Raw genomic sequence first — 16,028 nt, 5'->3', positions numbered from 1 at the left:
TAACTTTAATCATCGTAATTGCGCGATTAAAGATTAAGAAATAATTCTATATATAATTGTTACACAAATAAATAATTATATATACTATATTGTATGTATAATTATTTTATACATATATATATATCTTTTTATGTATGAAAAAAATAATAATATTAATGTTCACATGTTCAAGAGAATTAAGACGGTGGAGTTGCACTGTCGGATCGGAGTTGCGATGGCGCGGCTTCGCTGTATGCAATATCGAAAACGCTTTTTTTTTCAAGAAGCTGTTGATGACGTAGACGAGTGCCACTTTGGAGCGGTGCAACGATGCTCTCCGAACGCAGCTCCTCAGGTTGCTGATATTGCGATGTGGATGGTTGGGTTTCAAGGGATCTCTCCGGCGACAGTTGCGGCGATGGATGCGGCGCTGGCGGGGGTGGATGAAGGTAAAAGGGCGGCGGTACCCTCTCGTATTTATACTCCGAGTGTTGCAGCAAACGATGCTGGGTGTCCGTAGAAATCGGCGGTGTTCTGGCGAATATCTGGATCGGCGGATCCTCCTCGAGATTACCCTCGGCTTTTCTTAACCGTCGTCCTTGGCGCACGATAGCCTTCAACTGCTCGGACTCGACGTTTATTAAAGGCTTGATCTTGCGTCTCGTACGCGGCGTCACCTCTGGAGTCTTGTGTTCTCTTGCTTCTTGCTTCTCTTTTTGCTTCGCTGTTTGTTTCAAACCTCTACTTACCCAACGTGGTAGCTGGTCCTCGTCTTCCGTCTTCTTTTCCAGTCTCTTCTTCTCGGCCTCATCACGTTTCTTATTATACCAGGCCATGTATTTCGATTGCGTTTTACTCGTGTCGACCTCACCAGTTTTCGGGGGAATTGTAGATTTCTTGTCCTTTTTGAATTTGGATTTTGAAGGCAACGCTTGTTTTTGCGGATGCTCCTCTTCGCTTCGTGATGGTTGTTTCTGCGATCCGTCATCTCTAAATTTCTTTTCTAAATCAATGGATTTACGAGATCGATGATGAGAATGACTTGGTGTAGCTTTTTCTTTTGTCTTTTCGTCAAGAATACGTTTTCTCTCTCCGGGTGAAGGCATCTTCGGTCGCTCAGGTTTCTTTTTTTTCTTCGCAGAGTCTTCGAAAAGTTCCGTTTTTCCAGCATACTTTTCCAAAGTGCCGCTTTTACTGTCTTTACTTTTTATTTTGTCTACTTCGATGTCTTTAGTTTTGATTTTATCCAGAGAATTTTTTTCTCTTGTTTTATTTACTTTGGTATCTTCGGTTCTTCTTCTATCTTCTGTAAGATCTATTTGCTCGGTTTGTTTCAAAGACGATCTAATTTCGCTTTTGCCATTTTGTTGTAAAACTTTTTCAATCGTTTTAAGAGGTGCAGCAGTCTCACTTTTACATTCCTCATCCTCTTTTATTGGAACGATTTCATCTTTAACATTTTCTTTTAACGTGTCGTTTAATTCTTTAACACTTATAGTTAAAAGAACCTTGTCTTGAATTGTTGTTAATAAATCTTTTATATCTGATTTTATATTAGCTTCCGATTCTTCAAATCTTGACTCAATATTTCTGTCCTTTTTATCCTCATTTACTTTTTCCAAATCATATACGGGTAAAATTTTTTCATCGTTGAAAGAAATTTTTTCAGATGTAGTAGCAATTTCAATACTTCTATCCTTTTTATTCTTATTATCTTCCTGTGATTCACTGATCGTTATCTCTTTATCTTCCTGTGATTCACTGATCGATGCGATCGAATCTTCTACATTTTCAATTTCATCGAGCGATACGTTACTGCCTGTATCCTCTTCCGTTTCGGTTTCCACTCTTGCATCTTCTCCATCTTTAAAAGTTTTTATTTCAGACATACCCGCTATTTCAAGGCTTTCCTGTTGCTGCCACTTTTGCCGATGGCGCGGAGTATCATAGGGTCTCATGGTCAGCGTTGTTTTCCTGGAAATATCACTGGATGAGTCGCTCTCCTCCGAAACATCAATTGTATCATCAATTAAGCTTCTAAAAATTGGAACGCTTACGTCTGTTTGGTGCTCTCCATTGCCTCGTGATTCTGCAACGTCTATATTCTCGGTAGCTGTCGCAGATTTATCCAATTTTTCTGATTCACTGGCAGTTGACTTTTCTAGATCCGTATCTTTCGGCAATTGAGTAGTAGAAAATTCTTTATCAAGTACCTTTTTTATTTCTTCATCAGGTCTTTCCTTTACTCCAGAGATTTCTTCCGCTTTTTCTTCATATTGTTCGAGAAATGATTCTTCTTTTTCCTTTGCAGGTTCAATTTGTAATTGTTCTTTAGCTGTAATTTCCTCTTTGGAAGTAGTCAATTTTGTTAAAGATGTGGGAGACTTGTCTTCAATAGTTTCTTCTAATTTTATTTCTTGTAAGGTGGATATTTCTTGAGAGAGTTCATGCAATTCTTCTTCAATTTCTTGGCTTTTAATCTCTGTCTTTGCTTTAAGATCGTCATCAAAGTGCTTCAGTTTGTCCATTTCGGTATCTTCCTTTACAATACATGTTATTTCACTAGATTCAGATTGACTTAAATCATCCTCTTGACTCGTAGACTCATCAATATACTTTAATGTTTTATCATCGATTGAAAATGCGCAGGGAATATCAGTTAAATTTACGGAATCATCTTGAAATGATTGTTTAACATCGAATGATTTTTCAAATGTTTCAGTCATTGGTTCTATGTCTTTACCTATTCTCTCTGAATCTTGAGTCGCATGTTCTTGTGGAATTTCTTTCGATTTCTCTATAACATTTTGATATTCCTCAGTATCTGATTTTGTAATTTTCATTTTCTCATCACTTTTAATTTCATGTGATGAATCTTTTCCATTGTCTTTCGGTATTATTTTCATTTTTTGTTCACTATCGCTTGTAATTTCTGCTAAAGGCATTTCCTCTTCTCGTCTCTGTTCTTTTATAGGCTCATGACTTAATTCTTCTTTCTGATCATTTTCATGTTCACATACAGTTTTCTCTTCTTCTTTTGGATGCGTAACATCTTTAATATCTTTCAAATCTTTTTCCATTTTCGATAATGGTGCGATAGTGTCGCTATACAATTCGTCTTTCTTATATTCTTCTATTTGTTCTACGTGATGCTCTATTACATCACTTGATACTTTCGCATCTTTTATATATTGCTCCGGTATATCTATTTCTTTCCTCGTAGTTTTTTCGGTATCTTCTAAAGTCTTTAATTCATCTCTATCACTTTCTATCGTAATTTTTTCTTTTTCTAACGTTTCTCTTTCAATTTCATGCAAAGATTTTTCTGCTTCTTTCTCATGTCTTTCAGACATATAAGCTATTTTTTCTCCGATATCACTTTTATCAATATGTGACGGTTTCTCTATTTGTTGCTCTTTTAATGTTTCTAAGGCAGAAGAATCTAAAGGCATCGTACTCTTTTTGCTGCCATCCAAATCTTCTATATCAGACGTTCCAAATTGTTGTTTTTTTGCATCTAATGTAATCTCACTATCTAGTTGTGTATATTTTAGATCTTGAATAAATGCGATATCTTCGACGATTTCTTTCAACGTTACATGATCTTTGTCAATATCGGAAGATGCACTATGCCCAATTTCACTTTCAATAGCAGTTTGATGTTCCATGTCTTTCGTCTGTGTTTCCGTTGTAAAATCATCTGAAAATTGTATTACTTTGATGTCTTTTTTATCGCTTGTAGTGTCCTTTTCATGTGTGCTTATACTCATCGTTGAATGAAACGCAGTTTGTCGATCGATGTCTCTCCTCTGTGGTTCTGTTACAAAATCGTCCGAGAATCTCTCGCTCACATGGTCTAGTTTCTGTTTCGATTTTCGTTGATCCACGTGATTTGATGAAATCTCCGAAGATTCTGCGCTTCTCTTGTCAGGATCTCGACTAACGAATGAATCCTTTTTACCGTTTATTCGATCGGAACTTGTACTCGTGCTAGGTTCCTCCGAAACATGCTTTTTACGGCCAATGGCTGCTAATTTATATGTACGTGATGATAATTTAGCAGCCTTCTCGATTTTTGATCTGCTACTTTCCTTACTCGCGGCATCCTTGCGTTTTTCGAGCTCTGGGTCCTGTACGATTTGTTTTTTGCGTTCTTTCTGCGTCTGTTTTTTTGCTCTCACATGGCTACTTGTTTGTTTATGCTTTGCAACTTTTTGACGAGATTCCGCTTTCGGTTTCATCGGTTTTTCAAATGGATCTTCGTATTCGGTACTGCCAGGACTCATAATCTGTGGTTGATGATAAATAAATTTTTCAGTTTTTGTCTCTTTTTTTACTGGAGAAATTTCAGACTGTTTGCGTTTTTTTGAATCGTCTATTTTTTTCTTATGATCCAAATCTGTTTTGGAGTCTTCCGATGTCTTTGATTTTTCCTGACTCATACTTTCGTCGCCTGCGGCTTCCTGTACCTTTTTATCAGCGAGTTTACTTAATTTCTTTGTCAACATTGTGATTTCTTTTTCTAAAACTCGAAAACTAGGTTTTATCACGGATTCTATCTTTTTTTGCTTTTTTATTTTGCTTTCTTTTCTCGTACTCTTTTTCTCCATGGTTTGGTGGATATATTTTCTATTATCGACACTTATCTCCGGTGATGACAGGCTCTCTGTTTTTTTTTCGTCGAAAGTTTTCTCATCTTGTTGTCTATCTACTTCTATAGACGAAGAGGAGCCATTTTTTTTTTCGCACAATATTTTATATGCGACGCCAGTTTCTTCAATGGGCTGTTGACAAGTTTCCGCCAACTTCTCTTCTCTCTTGCGATAAATGCTTCCGTTCTCGTCGAGAGAATCTGATATTTCCCGCAGTACTCTGGGCTGCAAGGATACCTTTCGTCCCTCTTTTACTTCTTTTACTTTCTTCCTCAAGATGTTCAGTCGTTTGTCGAAGCATGGGCTCTCCTCTTCTTCGATAGGCGACTTCATCCATAAAATCCGTGTTCTCTTCAATTTGTCCTCATCGTAGCGTTTCTTCGATTTCATCTTTTTTCGGTTTTTTCGAGTATCTTCGTCAGATTCATCGTTGTCGCTTCTGCTTCGGATATGTCGTTCCGTTTGAGTTGCAGCGACTCTGTCAGTCTGTGTGGCGATGACTGCTTGTCCAGGAAGACTTTGGGTCTCTAAGTAACTCACGGCATCCATCGTGCCACCAGCATGCCTGGATTCTCTCTCTAGAAGTAATCGCGTCAGCAAGACGTTCTGTCTCGCCAGCTCTAGATCATGAAATGCATACGGTTGCATCGTTGCAGATTGCATCGTTTGATCCTTAGGGACTGACGTTTTATCCGATATCCCGGGTATATTTATTGAGATCTCTTGACGATGAACGTCTCGCATTTGTGATTCTAGATCCATTTTTTGAGTTGTATATCCATCATCCATCGCCAATTTTTGCGCGTTAGAATCCAATTCCTCCGCTCGTCGACGTCTAACAACTTCCAATTCTTCCGGCAAGAGAAGAATCTCCTGCTTGTGTTGATATAAATTTCTCGGGTGTTGATGAGACTCGACCGTGCGCAGCACTTCGGGTTCTTGCATTGACAGCTCTTGCCGCGTTTTCTGATCTTGCATAAAGCGCTGCAAAAGTACATCTTTGCCGTCCACTATAAAAGTCGTCGGATAATGATGTTGACTCGTATCCTCTACTTGTCCCCGCGTTACTAGTTGCAACACTTCTGCGTTTCCCTCGCGGTAAAAATGTTGCTCTCTTACCGCCGGCTCGTTGTTTGACTCAGGATCGATATATCTGTAATGGAATTCAAAAAAGAAGTAATTCTATCTTGTCAATTAAAAGAAAAATTTTACTATAAGAATGTGTTTCAAATTTCCATGGAAATTTTAAAAAGAAGTGTTAAAAAAAGAGAGAAACATTTTTAACAATAATTTGATTTTAATAATAATTATTTTAAATAATACATAAAATTTTGATTAAAGTTATATTTAAATAAATCAGATTACTATATAAAAGTCTGACAATATTAATGCCACAACTAACTTTTTCAAATTTATAGAAGAAAAATATATAGGAAAGTATGCCACAAATATTTTTTTTTGTAATTATTATCTATTTAATTTTACTGTACAGGAACAACTTTATCATTTAGGAATCATTAAAAATTATCGTGAAATTGTTATCAATGAGCATATATTCTACCCACCTTTGTCTATAAGCTTGACGCAAAGTATCCGCACCATCTTCGATTTCGTGTCGTTGTAAAGACTCCACGTCTGTGGCATCGTAATTTCTAGCCTTCCTTTCCTCGACATCCTCCATATACATTCTCTCCTGCTCGTCAATCCTTCTCCTTCTTGAAGGATCATATGCCGGGCCATCACGTAGCCTCAATGACTCTACATTCGCTTGATCAATGAGAGGATGTTCCGAAATATACACGACGTCACCGGGAAGCGATGCTAAACCACCATTCTTAGTGTTTCGACGATTAAATTGCCAGTTTCTTCGAGCCGGATCTGCGCTCCAAGCTTGCTTCTTTCCGTTCGAAGTAACTGCATATTTGTATATATTATCATTCTTTTAATAAATTAAAATATCTTTTATATAAATAACGATTACTTCATAAATTACAAAATGTGCGTTAAATAACTACATGCAATTGGAGCATTAATTGCAAAAAGTATCTTGAGAGAAATATATTTAAGCGTTTCAAAATTTTTTTTATATAATTGTGTAGTGATCATTACTATCGATTGTAGCCATTGGTTTCCGATGAAGATGCCGTTTCGGTCGACCGTTAGATCGAGTGATAAGCGTTTCCGACGAGTATACCCTGCGCTTTCTAGGTGCCATGTAAAATGGACAACCCGGACAGATGCAGCAGATAATGAGCGCTGCAATTGCCAAAAGCATCAGTAGGCCCAGAATAATCAGTAACCAAAAGAGCAATTTATTCTCCGCTTTATACACAGTCTGAAAAAGAACTCTGATCTCTCATTTCTCTAAAAGATTGCCAACAAAATTAGGAAAAAATATGATTTATTTTAATAAAACTCTGTTCAACGATATTTTACAAGATGTTAAATTGGTGCTAAATTAGAAAGAATATCGAGACGAATGAAATAAGCGCGATGAGGTTGAAACAAATATGGATTAATTAACTCACTACTTCCTCGTGAACGTTGGTGATTGTTTTGTTTACGTAGGTCTGTGTATCTCCCCCTTTGTGAATTACTCCATCGATTGGCAGTTTCGTGGTAGTCCCGTCGTTATACGTTATAGATACATTGGTAGTGCCTGTGCCGCCAATAATTCCCACCCCATTCGCAGCTAACGTATTACGAATTCTTTCTACATCCACCAGGGGTGTGCCGACTTCGGTTTGCTCGACGCGAGCTATCACGATCGTTCTAGCAACAGATAATGAAGTAGAAATATGAGGGATCGATTAATCTCTGATCGATTAATAAACGCATCAATGCTAATTTAAAGATGCTGTTATTTTTAGCAGAGAAGATTCTTAAATAGTTTAACAGTTTTCTTCAAATGTTTAAAATTATATGCTTCTTGTTAACAATGCATAGAAAACCAGAAGATTTTACGAATCTCTATCAACCTTTTTCCTTCCATTGGTACAGCATTGTCTGTAACGCCTGATTTATTATCCGGCACGTAAGGACGTGTGTCCAATACGGTAATTCGTCCACCTGTAATAGTGGCTAATGTCTCAGCGGTCCTCGTTAAATTTGGATGTTCTCCTGGCACTACGAACATCATTATGCGAGCTTCCATGGCAGTTCCTCTGACGATGGAGATCTCTGTCTCGCTCGCTAGATGAGGTACACCTAAAAACATCACGAAGAAATAAAGGAATACATTTTTACATAAAACTTGTAATCCTAGTTAGTTTATAATTTATATTTTTATTGTGCCATATAAAAGTTATATTTTTATAAATATATTTACCAAGATCGTATGCTCTGGCAGTTAAAGTGTATAGAGTATCAGTGTCCGCTCGTCTTCTTCGATATTTTTTTATTTCGTCAACTTTATGTTTCAATCCAGTTTCGTTTAGAATACTTTCTGTTGAATTTATTGTATCTGTAGGGAACACTGCTGTTTTCGGTATATTTTCTCGTATAGTGTGTTCCGATTGAAAAAATTCTTTGTGTAATTTTTTGGAAAATTTGTCATAATTGTTGCTTTGTTTTTTTCGTCTGAACTTTGTGATGGGCGAACGTAATATTAATTCTCCAGTGATTTCATTTAGATAAAATTTATTTTCATAATTTCCATGAATCAATTCGTAACGAATTTCATTGTTCGGTGGTTCGGCATCGGCATCGGTAGCCTATGCACATGAAAATGATAGAAAAATATACAAATATTAAAAATATCGATATTGAAAGCATTACGATTGTAAATCAATGTAATCCAAATAAAAATCTAAAATTAAGGCTTACCTTTATGATGGCTGGTGTTGTGAAATTCGATAAATCGGAATTTAATATAAATTCGTAGGCATTTTTCTCGAAAATCGGTGCATTGTCATTTACGTCCAGTAAATTCACTATTAAAAATGCTACACCCGTGTTACCTTTACCATTCTCATCACGCGCATGTATAGTTAATTGCAGTTGTGCTGCCATTTCGCGATCTAGAATCGATCCCATCGAAACTGTGATCAAACCTGTATCGGAGTCTATCGTGAAAGCGTCGCTTCCTTCTCCGGTTATATCTGTATATTGAATGCTGCCAAAGAGACCGGTATCTTTATCAGTTGCATGCACCTGTGTGTCAATAAAAATGCGATTCTTTTTTTCAAAGTAAACACGACAGTAAATAAATTCTTATTAATAATATAGATAGTATAAACATATAAAAGCACATACATTTACACATATGCAAATATGAAATTTACTTATATATAACAATATAAAAAAATTACGATATTCTGTTTCCTTATTATAAACATCTTACATATATATAACATTTTTTTAATTAGAAGATAAATTTAATTCTTTAAATAAACATTAAATTTAAAATAAGCGGTTTGTTTATCTAAAATAATTTGATAAAATATTTGATAAGAAACAGAATACATATATATTTGACATATAGTTATTTCATTGTATAATAAATTAAATATTTTATAAATATCTTAATGATAAATTAACTGACTCATTTCTTGTATAATAATATTGTTCACAGACATGTCACCATCACCATTCTGTTATTCGTTACAATTAATTAGTTAACGATTAACGATTTATAAGCATATCGAAGCAATGATGATTTTAGAAAAAAAATATTTGAATTTCGATTTATTAAAGAAAAACGATAAACGATAAAAAATTACTTGGATAACTCGTGTTCCAACGGTGACATTTTCCGATAATGTAACTTCATAAGATTCTTCGTCGAATATCGGTGAATTATCGTTAACATCTTCTATAAATATCACAACCGCTGCTGTTGCTGATAGATTTGTCGCTGGACCAACCTCTTGAGCAACAATCTATATCATACATAATATATTTATATTTAAAAAAATATAAATCAGACAACATTGTTTATTACTTATTTATTGAGAAAATTAAATAATTTAATTACTTTTATATAATAAAAATGCAAATAAATAATATAAATATATATATTATGTTATATTACATTATATTACATTATATTAAAATCGAACTCTATATCTTATATCTACTATTTTTATATTAGAAATACATACCTTAAAAGATAAACTTTTGTACATCTCGTAATCGATAAGTGTATTGTCTCGTACTGTGAGAGTAAAATCTGCTGTACGTTCAGCAACAGTTGGATTTATCTCGAAAGTACCATTGTTATTTCGTAATTTTAACGCAAACACACCAGCTTTGCCAATATCTTCATCGCGGATTTTAGTCGAGTATTGCTCAGGAAATATTATTACGGAACCTGGCTCCAAATTTTCTGGTATTGATGTAACGTAGCTATAAAGTTAGAAAGCAATTTATACGTTATAAATAGACATCATAAATATATGTATATAGTATAATAAAATATAATTTGTTAATAAAAGATTAATAAATAATATAAGCATTATTACATGGGCTTTAGCTTAGAGTTATAAACGTTAGAAAGATATAATAATACCGATAATTTATAAAAAGACATAGTATGAAAAATCACCATTTTATTTGTTAGATAAAAAATTCATGAAAAAAATATTATTCTGACTTTCGTGCTCGTTATTAAAATCATTCGGTACCAACTTATCACTTTCAAAATATGGCGGATTGTTGCCTGGTTCTCCAAGAAGAAATCCGACTTCGACGACTGTCGCCTGAGCTGGCGGCTCGTCCCTAGATTTTCGTATTTCCTCAGCTACCACAGAGAGCACGACCGGCGCACCAACGTGAGTGATTTGCATGAGTTCCTCTAAAGGCCTAGCGAGAATAATCTCACCTAAACATTGCAAAATTTGTAATATCTATTAATAATTAATGAATTTTTCTTTAAAAAAAAAGATATATACTTTTACAAGGGATGATTTGTTATTTCTTGGAGAATCGCTGTAGCAGAGGGCTACCTGAACTATTTTTAATATGAATAAAACATCACGGATAATGGACGCGTGAATTCTCTTATCCTTGTTATTTCTTCGTCTCGACTTGTACACGCATGCTGACCGGCAATAATTTTACATAATGTGCCGGTGGAATCGACATAAGAAATCGTTCGTAGCGATAGATGAATGTATATATCGTTAAATGTAGGTGGAACTCCTACACACGCAAGGACCCATAGTACGTATCGCATGCTCCTTGCCATGGAATGATAAGCATCGCAAGTTGAAAAGCAGAGACTGACCCCTAAGAACGATCGATACTTGGCCGTAGACTGTCCAGACTTATTCCGACCACCTTTAGCTCCTTCTGTTTACTATTCGCCAATTTTTCGCGTTCTTGCCTGATTTATTTAGACTTTTACGAAAAAAATCTGATATTTCAATATTCACAGATAACAAGGATTTCATTAATATTTATATGTTCGCATAAACTTGAAAATATATGCGTGGGTTGCTTATTTAAAAAAAAAATTTTATTAATTTCACTCCACAAAATACGCGTTAATTAAATTTTTATCCACTTGACAAAATGTTTATATGTCTAGCGAAGATAACGCGTTTCAATTTATGATACACTTCAATATATAAATCTCTATAAATTATATTCTGTATAGCTTATAATTTGTATAGATTTTAAAATTTATCTTTAAAATTTTCATATATATTGTATAATTTTAGTATAGTAAAATAATTTTTATTTGAAACTACTTATTCATTTTAGAAAATGTGGGAATCATATAATCATATATATGTGTGATTTTTTTCCACGAATTTTATACGTAGAAAAATCGTTTCAATATCAAGAAATGAAAGATCGGCAGCGTCGGAACGGCAAACAAATTTCTCTGCTTAATCATTGTCCGGTGCTTTTCGCAGAATGAGGTCAGCTTTGAATAGTAAAGGAGAATATGAATCAACGCCGTCGTTACTTTTTCCCGAGATCGAAACTGTCAGAGAAATAACGCGTGACGTGCGATAAATTAGAGAATTAACGATGACTCAACTCGAGTAAATTAATTACACAGTACATTTCTAGTTTGCATTCGTGCGCAATAGTAAAAATCTTTTAATCCTTTATCACGCCCGATTTCTAACATAATATATAAATCGATGGTCGAAGAATAATTTTTTTAATTCTCTCAATGTTCTCGAAATAATCTCAACGCGTCCAAAATAATATTAGTTAAATACTTAACGCATTTCTTACCAGTCATTTCTGTGATGTTAAAAAATGGTATGAAAGGATTGCCTTCGGATACCAAGCCATATGTAATTTCACGCGGCACCCCTTTATCTCCATCTTCCGCATGAACACGTAATATTACGTCTCCCTAGAAATGATACAAGTTTGAATTAGGAAAATTTCACTAATTTTTATAGGAAAATATAATGATAATTCACATAAAATTATATGATATTTTTCTTTTTATTTTAATCTATCATTTTCATGATCTGATCGATTAGCATCAAAACAAATTAAATTGTAACATATTGAACTTACAGTTTGCACAGAATTATTAAGCCTAGTTAAAGGTGGTGCTAAAGTAAAAATTGGTGGTACGTCCTGTACATCTTGAACAATAATAACAATATTCAAGCCTGCGATATTCCTAGTGTCTTTCCCAGGTTCCGTATAAGGATCCTAATTGGAAACATATTAGGTCGATATGTGTAATATTCTATTTCCTATTTATTCGCAAAAACAATTATGCATACCGTCGCGTAAATAGTGAGGGTATACATTGATTGGGTTTCGAAATCCAATTCACCTATTAACGTAATAACTCCACGCGTTTGCGTTGATGTTTGCCATTGCCGGATAGTAAAAAGTTCTTTCGGTTGCTAAAACGGATTTAAAACAATATTACGTTTTACATTTATGTCTTGTTAATCATATAATTATATGCAAATACAAAATAATCGTTAAATGCGTACCCATAATTCAATATAAGCGGTTTTGCCGCTCCAAGAATTTGCTCGTACAAGAATATAATCTAATTCCTTGCCTGGTTTAGTGTCCTTTTAACGAGATATTGCATTAATTCTTAATGTTATAATTAAATATTACATGTTATAATAATGGACTTAGTGCTAATATTAAATAGATAATTAGATAATGACGTGCAAAATAAAGTTCGTCTTTATTATATTTGAATTGGAGCGCTAATTAGTGTTATTAGATAAAACACTGATAATTACCTCAGGTACCATTATTAAGGAAGGAATGTGAGGAAATATTTTATCACGCGACGTCGTGGCATTCGTTGCGGAAATAGTAGCCTGCATCGAATTTGAGTCTCCCTTGGTATCCCGAACCCTGACTGCAAAATCGTGAAGACGTCCGGGTATAAGTCGTTTCGTTAAGATTACATTGGCTTGGCAAACTTTGTTGTACAACGTACACGGCAGGTTGTCGATTCTTACAACGGGTGTAATTGTTGCTGAACGAAATACAAAATTTATTACGTTTTCGTAAAAAATGATTTAAGTAACGATTTTTGCAAATTTTTCAATTTTTTTTCTAATTACCAGTTATTTCGAAAACGAGAGGATAATCCGCATCCTGATCGGTAGCGCGTAATCGAAAAATTACGGAATCGACTTCAGCATCGGCTGGAACCAGTACCAATCCCATATCCGTAGATGTGTCAAAGCGTGGTCGATGACTTTCACCCCAACCGTAAATGAGTCCAAAATAAACCCACACTTTGAACCATGCTTCTACTAGGGGCATTCTAAAAGAGAAAAATGCTAAAACATAATTCTCTTTATGCGTTTCTAATTGAATGAAAATATTCAAGACAAGAGGATAAAGCATTTAGAATTAAAGAACGTTGCACTTTTAATTTACAAAATCTTTCTGCATTAAATATAAAACAAGACGCAGCAAATCGATAGTACTGTATCTCTATAATCCGCACGTAATCGACATTAATAGCGAAAAGATGGCGAGTTTTGATACGATCGTACACACATCGATTTTATGATCATAAAATGAGGTCGCGAATACTCATTGTTGCGTCTTAAAACAGTATATCAATTGTTCACGGTTTTGATTCGTATGATAAAACATGGAAACGTGGAAATATATAATCACGAATTATTATTATTACATGTAAAGTATCTTTCTTTTTCTTTCAATATTTTATAAATATTTTTACATAAATTAAATTATTACAAAATAACGATTTTAACAATAAAACAATATTGCAAATTTCATGTATGTGCATATTTAAATATATATATATATATATATATTAACATATATTTTTAACTAAATTTTACAACACTATATACAATTCTAGGGTACTCTAATAACATGTAATTCTCATAAAATAATTTTACTTAGGTATGAATTTTTTACGAGTGTCAATAATATATGCGTGATCATTAAAAAAAAGTGCAAATGTGGGTCATCGACTACTTCTTTACAAATAATAATATGTGTCTACACATCATCTATTTCAGTAGGCAGATAAATTGTGATATATTTTATTATACATCAGATAGCTTGTCAGATCTTACTCCCTCTTTATCTTTAAATGAACAAAATATATACTATAATATAAAAGTTCTTTCATTTCATATTCAAGATAATAAAATTTAAAAAAGCATATTCTTTGAGCAATTTTTTGAGCAAAACTTTTTCTTTTTCTATGTGTGACATTTTTTAATTGATAATTGCAAATAATTCTCTGATCTTGTGATAATAATGCAATAATTGCATTATTATCACAAGATCAGAGAAGCAGAATTTGATGAACTGATAGTGTAGAATTAAAAAAACATTACAAATAAATGTTATTTACATATACATATATACATATGTATGAAGTTTCAAACAGAATTCTTTTCCAACGAAAACATTTATATTTCACCCTGTATAATTTATATCTACTTTATTCCTATTTACAATGGATACTTTCTGTCAATGTCCTGCCTTGACATTGCATCAATATTTTATCATGTAACAGACATAAGGAATTTAATGAAATATTTAGTCTTTCTACACGTAGATCCATAATAAGAGTCTTGTTTTTCTCTCGATGAAATGGGCTTTAACCCGTCCACACGCATACTGTGTCGCTAACATATTTTTACCGGTCAGCGTCCATGCTAGAGCGATCGATAAGCTTTTCCCTTTTCGCATCGTATTTGCAAGCTGTATCGACATTATTGGATACTTGCGAAAAGAAATCGATATTCATGATCACGATTGAAAATCCCACCGTGAACTTTCACCGAATTGCTTATAAATATATAGTAAATAAATAATCACATCGTATATTGTGCACGCTGCCGCCAAGTTTCAATGCACGTGAAGGATGTCGATATGTCGACTACATCGACATTTCGTATCATGTATATATAATGCCGATATCTCATTGCAAATGAATAGAAGAGTCATTAACCTTCCAAAACTCTTTTTAAAGATATCCTCCGTAAAATTACAAGAATTAATTTTCAATTTTAAAAATTTGTGTTATTTACGATGATACATCAAATTACTCATAAAAGAAAATATAGTAAAGAAAAATATTTTTTAATAATAATGATATTAATATAATAGATAAATGCGATATTAAATATAATTCTTGCAAATATTATTATGATTTATAATTAAAAAATTTTGAGATGATTATCTTACTACGATAGAGAAATCAAATATGATATCATATATCATATTATATGTTGCTTGAAATCCAGCACTTATAAAGATAAAACACTGATGATAGAGTTTTATTAATATTATAAAATTTTGTTATATATTTATTTATTTTGTGTATTATATTATAATTATTAAATAATTAATTATAATTACTAAATAATTCATTATACTTACTGAATAATTAATTCACAAACCGATATTAGACAAAAGCTATTAAAAACACCTAAACTTACCTGAACACACAGAATCACGAAATCGTCAAATATTTCATGTTTATAAGAATACCCATAGATCACAGGTCGAGTGAATCTTTTGGCAATGCAGTAACGCACAAATTTTCGAAATAAAAAAATTCGCGATTCCTTCTTCGTCTAAAAACGATCCTCGAGAATAAGTTAACCCTCGTTTCGATGTTTTCAACATTATATTTTTCACTGTTTGTTTTTCTCTTAAATAATTATATTCGCGCGACGATTTTAATTTTTTGTACTTGTTACTTTTCTTCGAAAATTCCACCGGAGATAATCATTTAACAATCGTAGTCTAGAGACAACATTCTCGAGGTTCGTGTAGAAGCATACTTCACGCGGCCGCGTATGCCGCGCGTGTGAAAGGGGTTGTACTGTTCATCCCCTACGTTGATGTGGCTATACGAGTCACGTGTACATCACAATCGGCGACTATCCCCTCCATTACAATTCTGAAGGTATACTTACTACCTATAACTAGTAACGGCTATGGAAA

The 16,028-nt window shown here is 33.7% G+C and overlaps 2 protein-coding genes across 4 annotated transcripts; both read right to left on the bottom strand.

The window, feature by feature from the left end:
- Positions 1 to 19: 19 nt before the first annotated feature.
- LOC145964623 (uncharacterized) lies at positions 20 to 13,025 on the bottom strand. Of its 3 annotated transcripts, none has more exons than XM_083087597.1 (16): positions 12,815 to 13,025; positions 12,551 to 12,634; positions 12,332 to 12,457; positions 12,117 to 12,257; positions 11,823 to 11,946; positions 10,260 to 10,452; positions 9,734 to 9,977; positions 9,353 to 9,511; positions 8,457 to 8,783; positions 7,960 to 8,344; positions 7,610 to 7,838; positions 7,160 to 7,403; positions 6,741 to 6,966; positions 6,197 to 6,545; positions 3,746 to 5,784; positions 20 to 3,679 (listed from the first exon to the last, which is right to left on the bottom strand). In XM_083087597.1, exons 1-16 carry the CDS (start codon positions 12,899 to 12,901, stop codon positions 177 to 179), a joined length of 8,460 nt encoding a protein of 2,819 aa, XP_082943723.1. In that variant the 5' UTR covers positions 12,902 to 13,025; the 3' UTR covers positions 20 to 176. The 3 variants fall into 3 exon arrangements, with proteins under 3 accessions (XP_082943723.1, XP_082943721.1, XP_082943724.1); XM_083087598.1 differs by having other exon boundaries at positions 1,801 to 1,953; positions 2,037 to 5,784; XM_083087595.1 differs by having other exon boundaries at positions 20 to 5,784.
- LOC145964609 (cadherin-86C-like) lies at positions 13,019 to 15,590 on the bottom strand (the record flags this gene model as incomplete). Its single annotated transcript, XM_083087576.1, has 3 exons — positions 15,518 to 15,590; positions 13,145 to 13,350; positions 13,019 to 13,056 (listed from the first exon to the last, which is right to left on the bottom strand). Coding segments are annotated over exons 2-3 (243 nt in total), but the record flags the coding sequence as incomplete, so codon positions are not given.
- Positions 15,591 to 16,028: the final 438 nt, after the last annotated feature.

The sequence above is a fragment of the Camponotus vicinus genome, unplaced genomic scaffold (genome assembly GCF_025532165.1).
Source record: "Camponotus vicinus isolate PSW18456_S1 unplaced genomic scaffold, iyCamVici1.0 SCAF_13, whole genome shotgun sequence".
In the NCBI taxonomy this organism is placed as follows: domain Eukaryota; kingdom Metazoa; phylum Arthropoda; class Insecta; order Hymenoptera; family Formicidae; genus Camponotus; species Camponotus vicinus.
The sequence above is the reverse complement of the archived record's forward strand: the minus strand, read 5'-3'. Positions and strand labels throughout refer to the sequence as shown.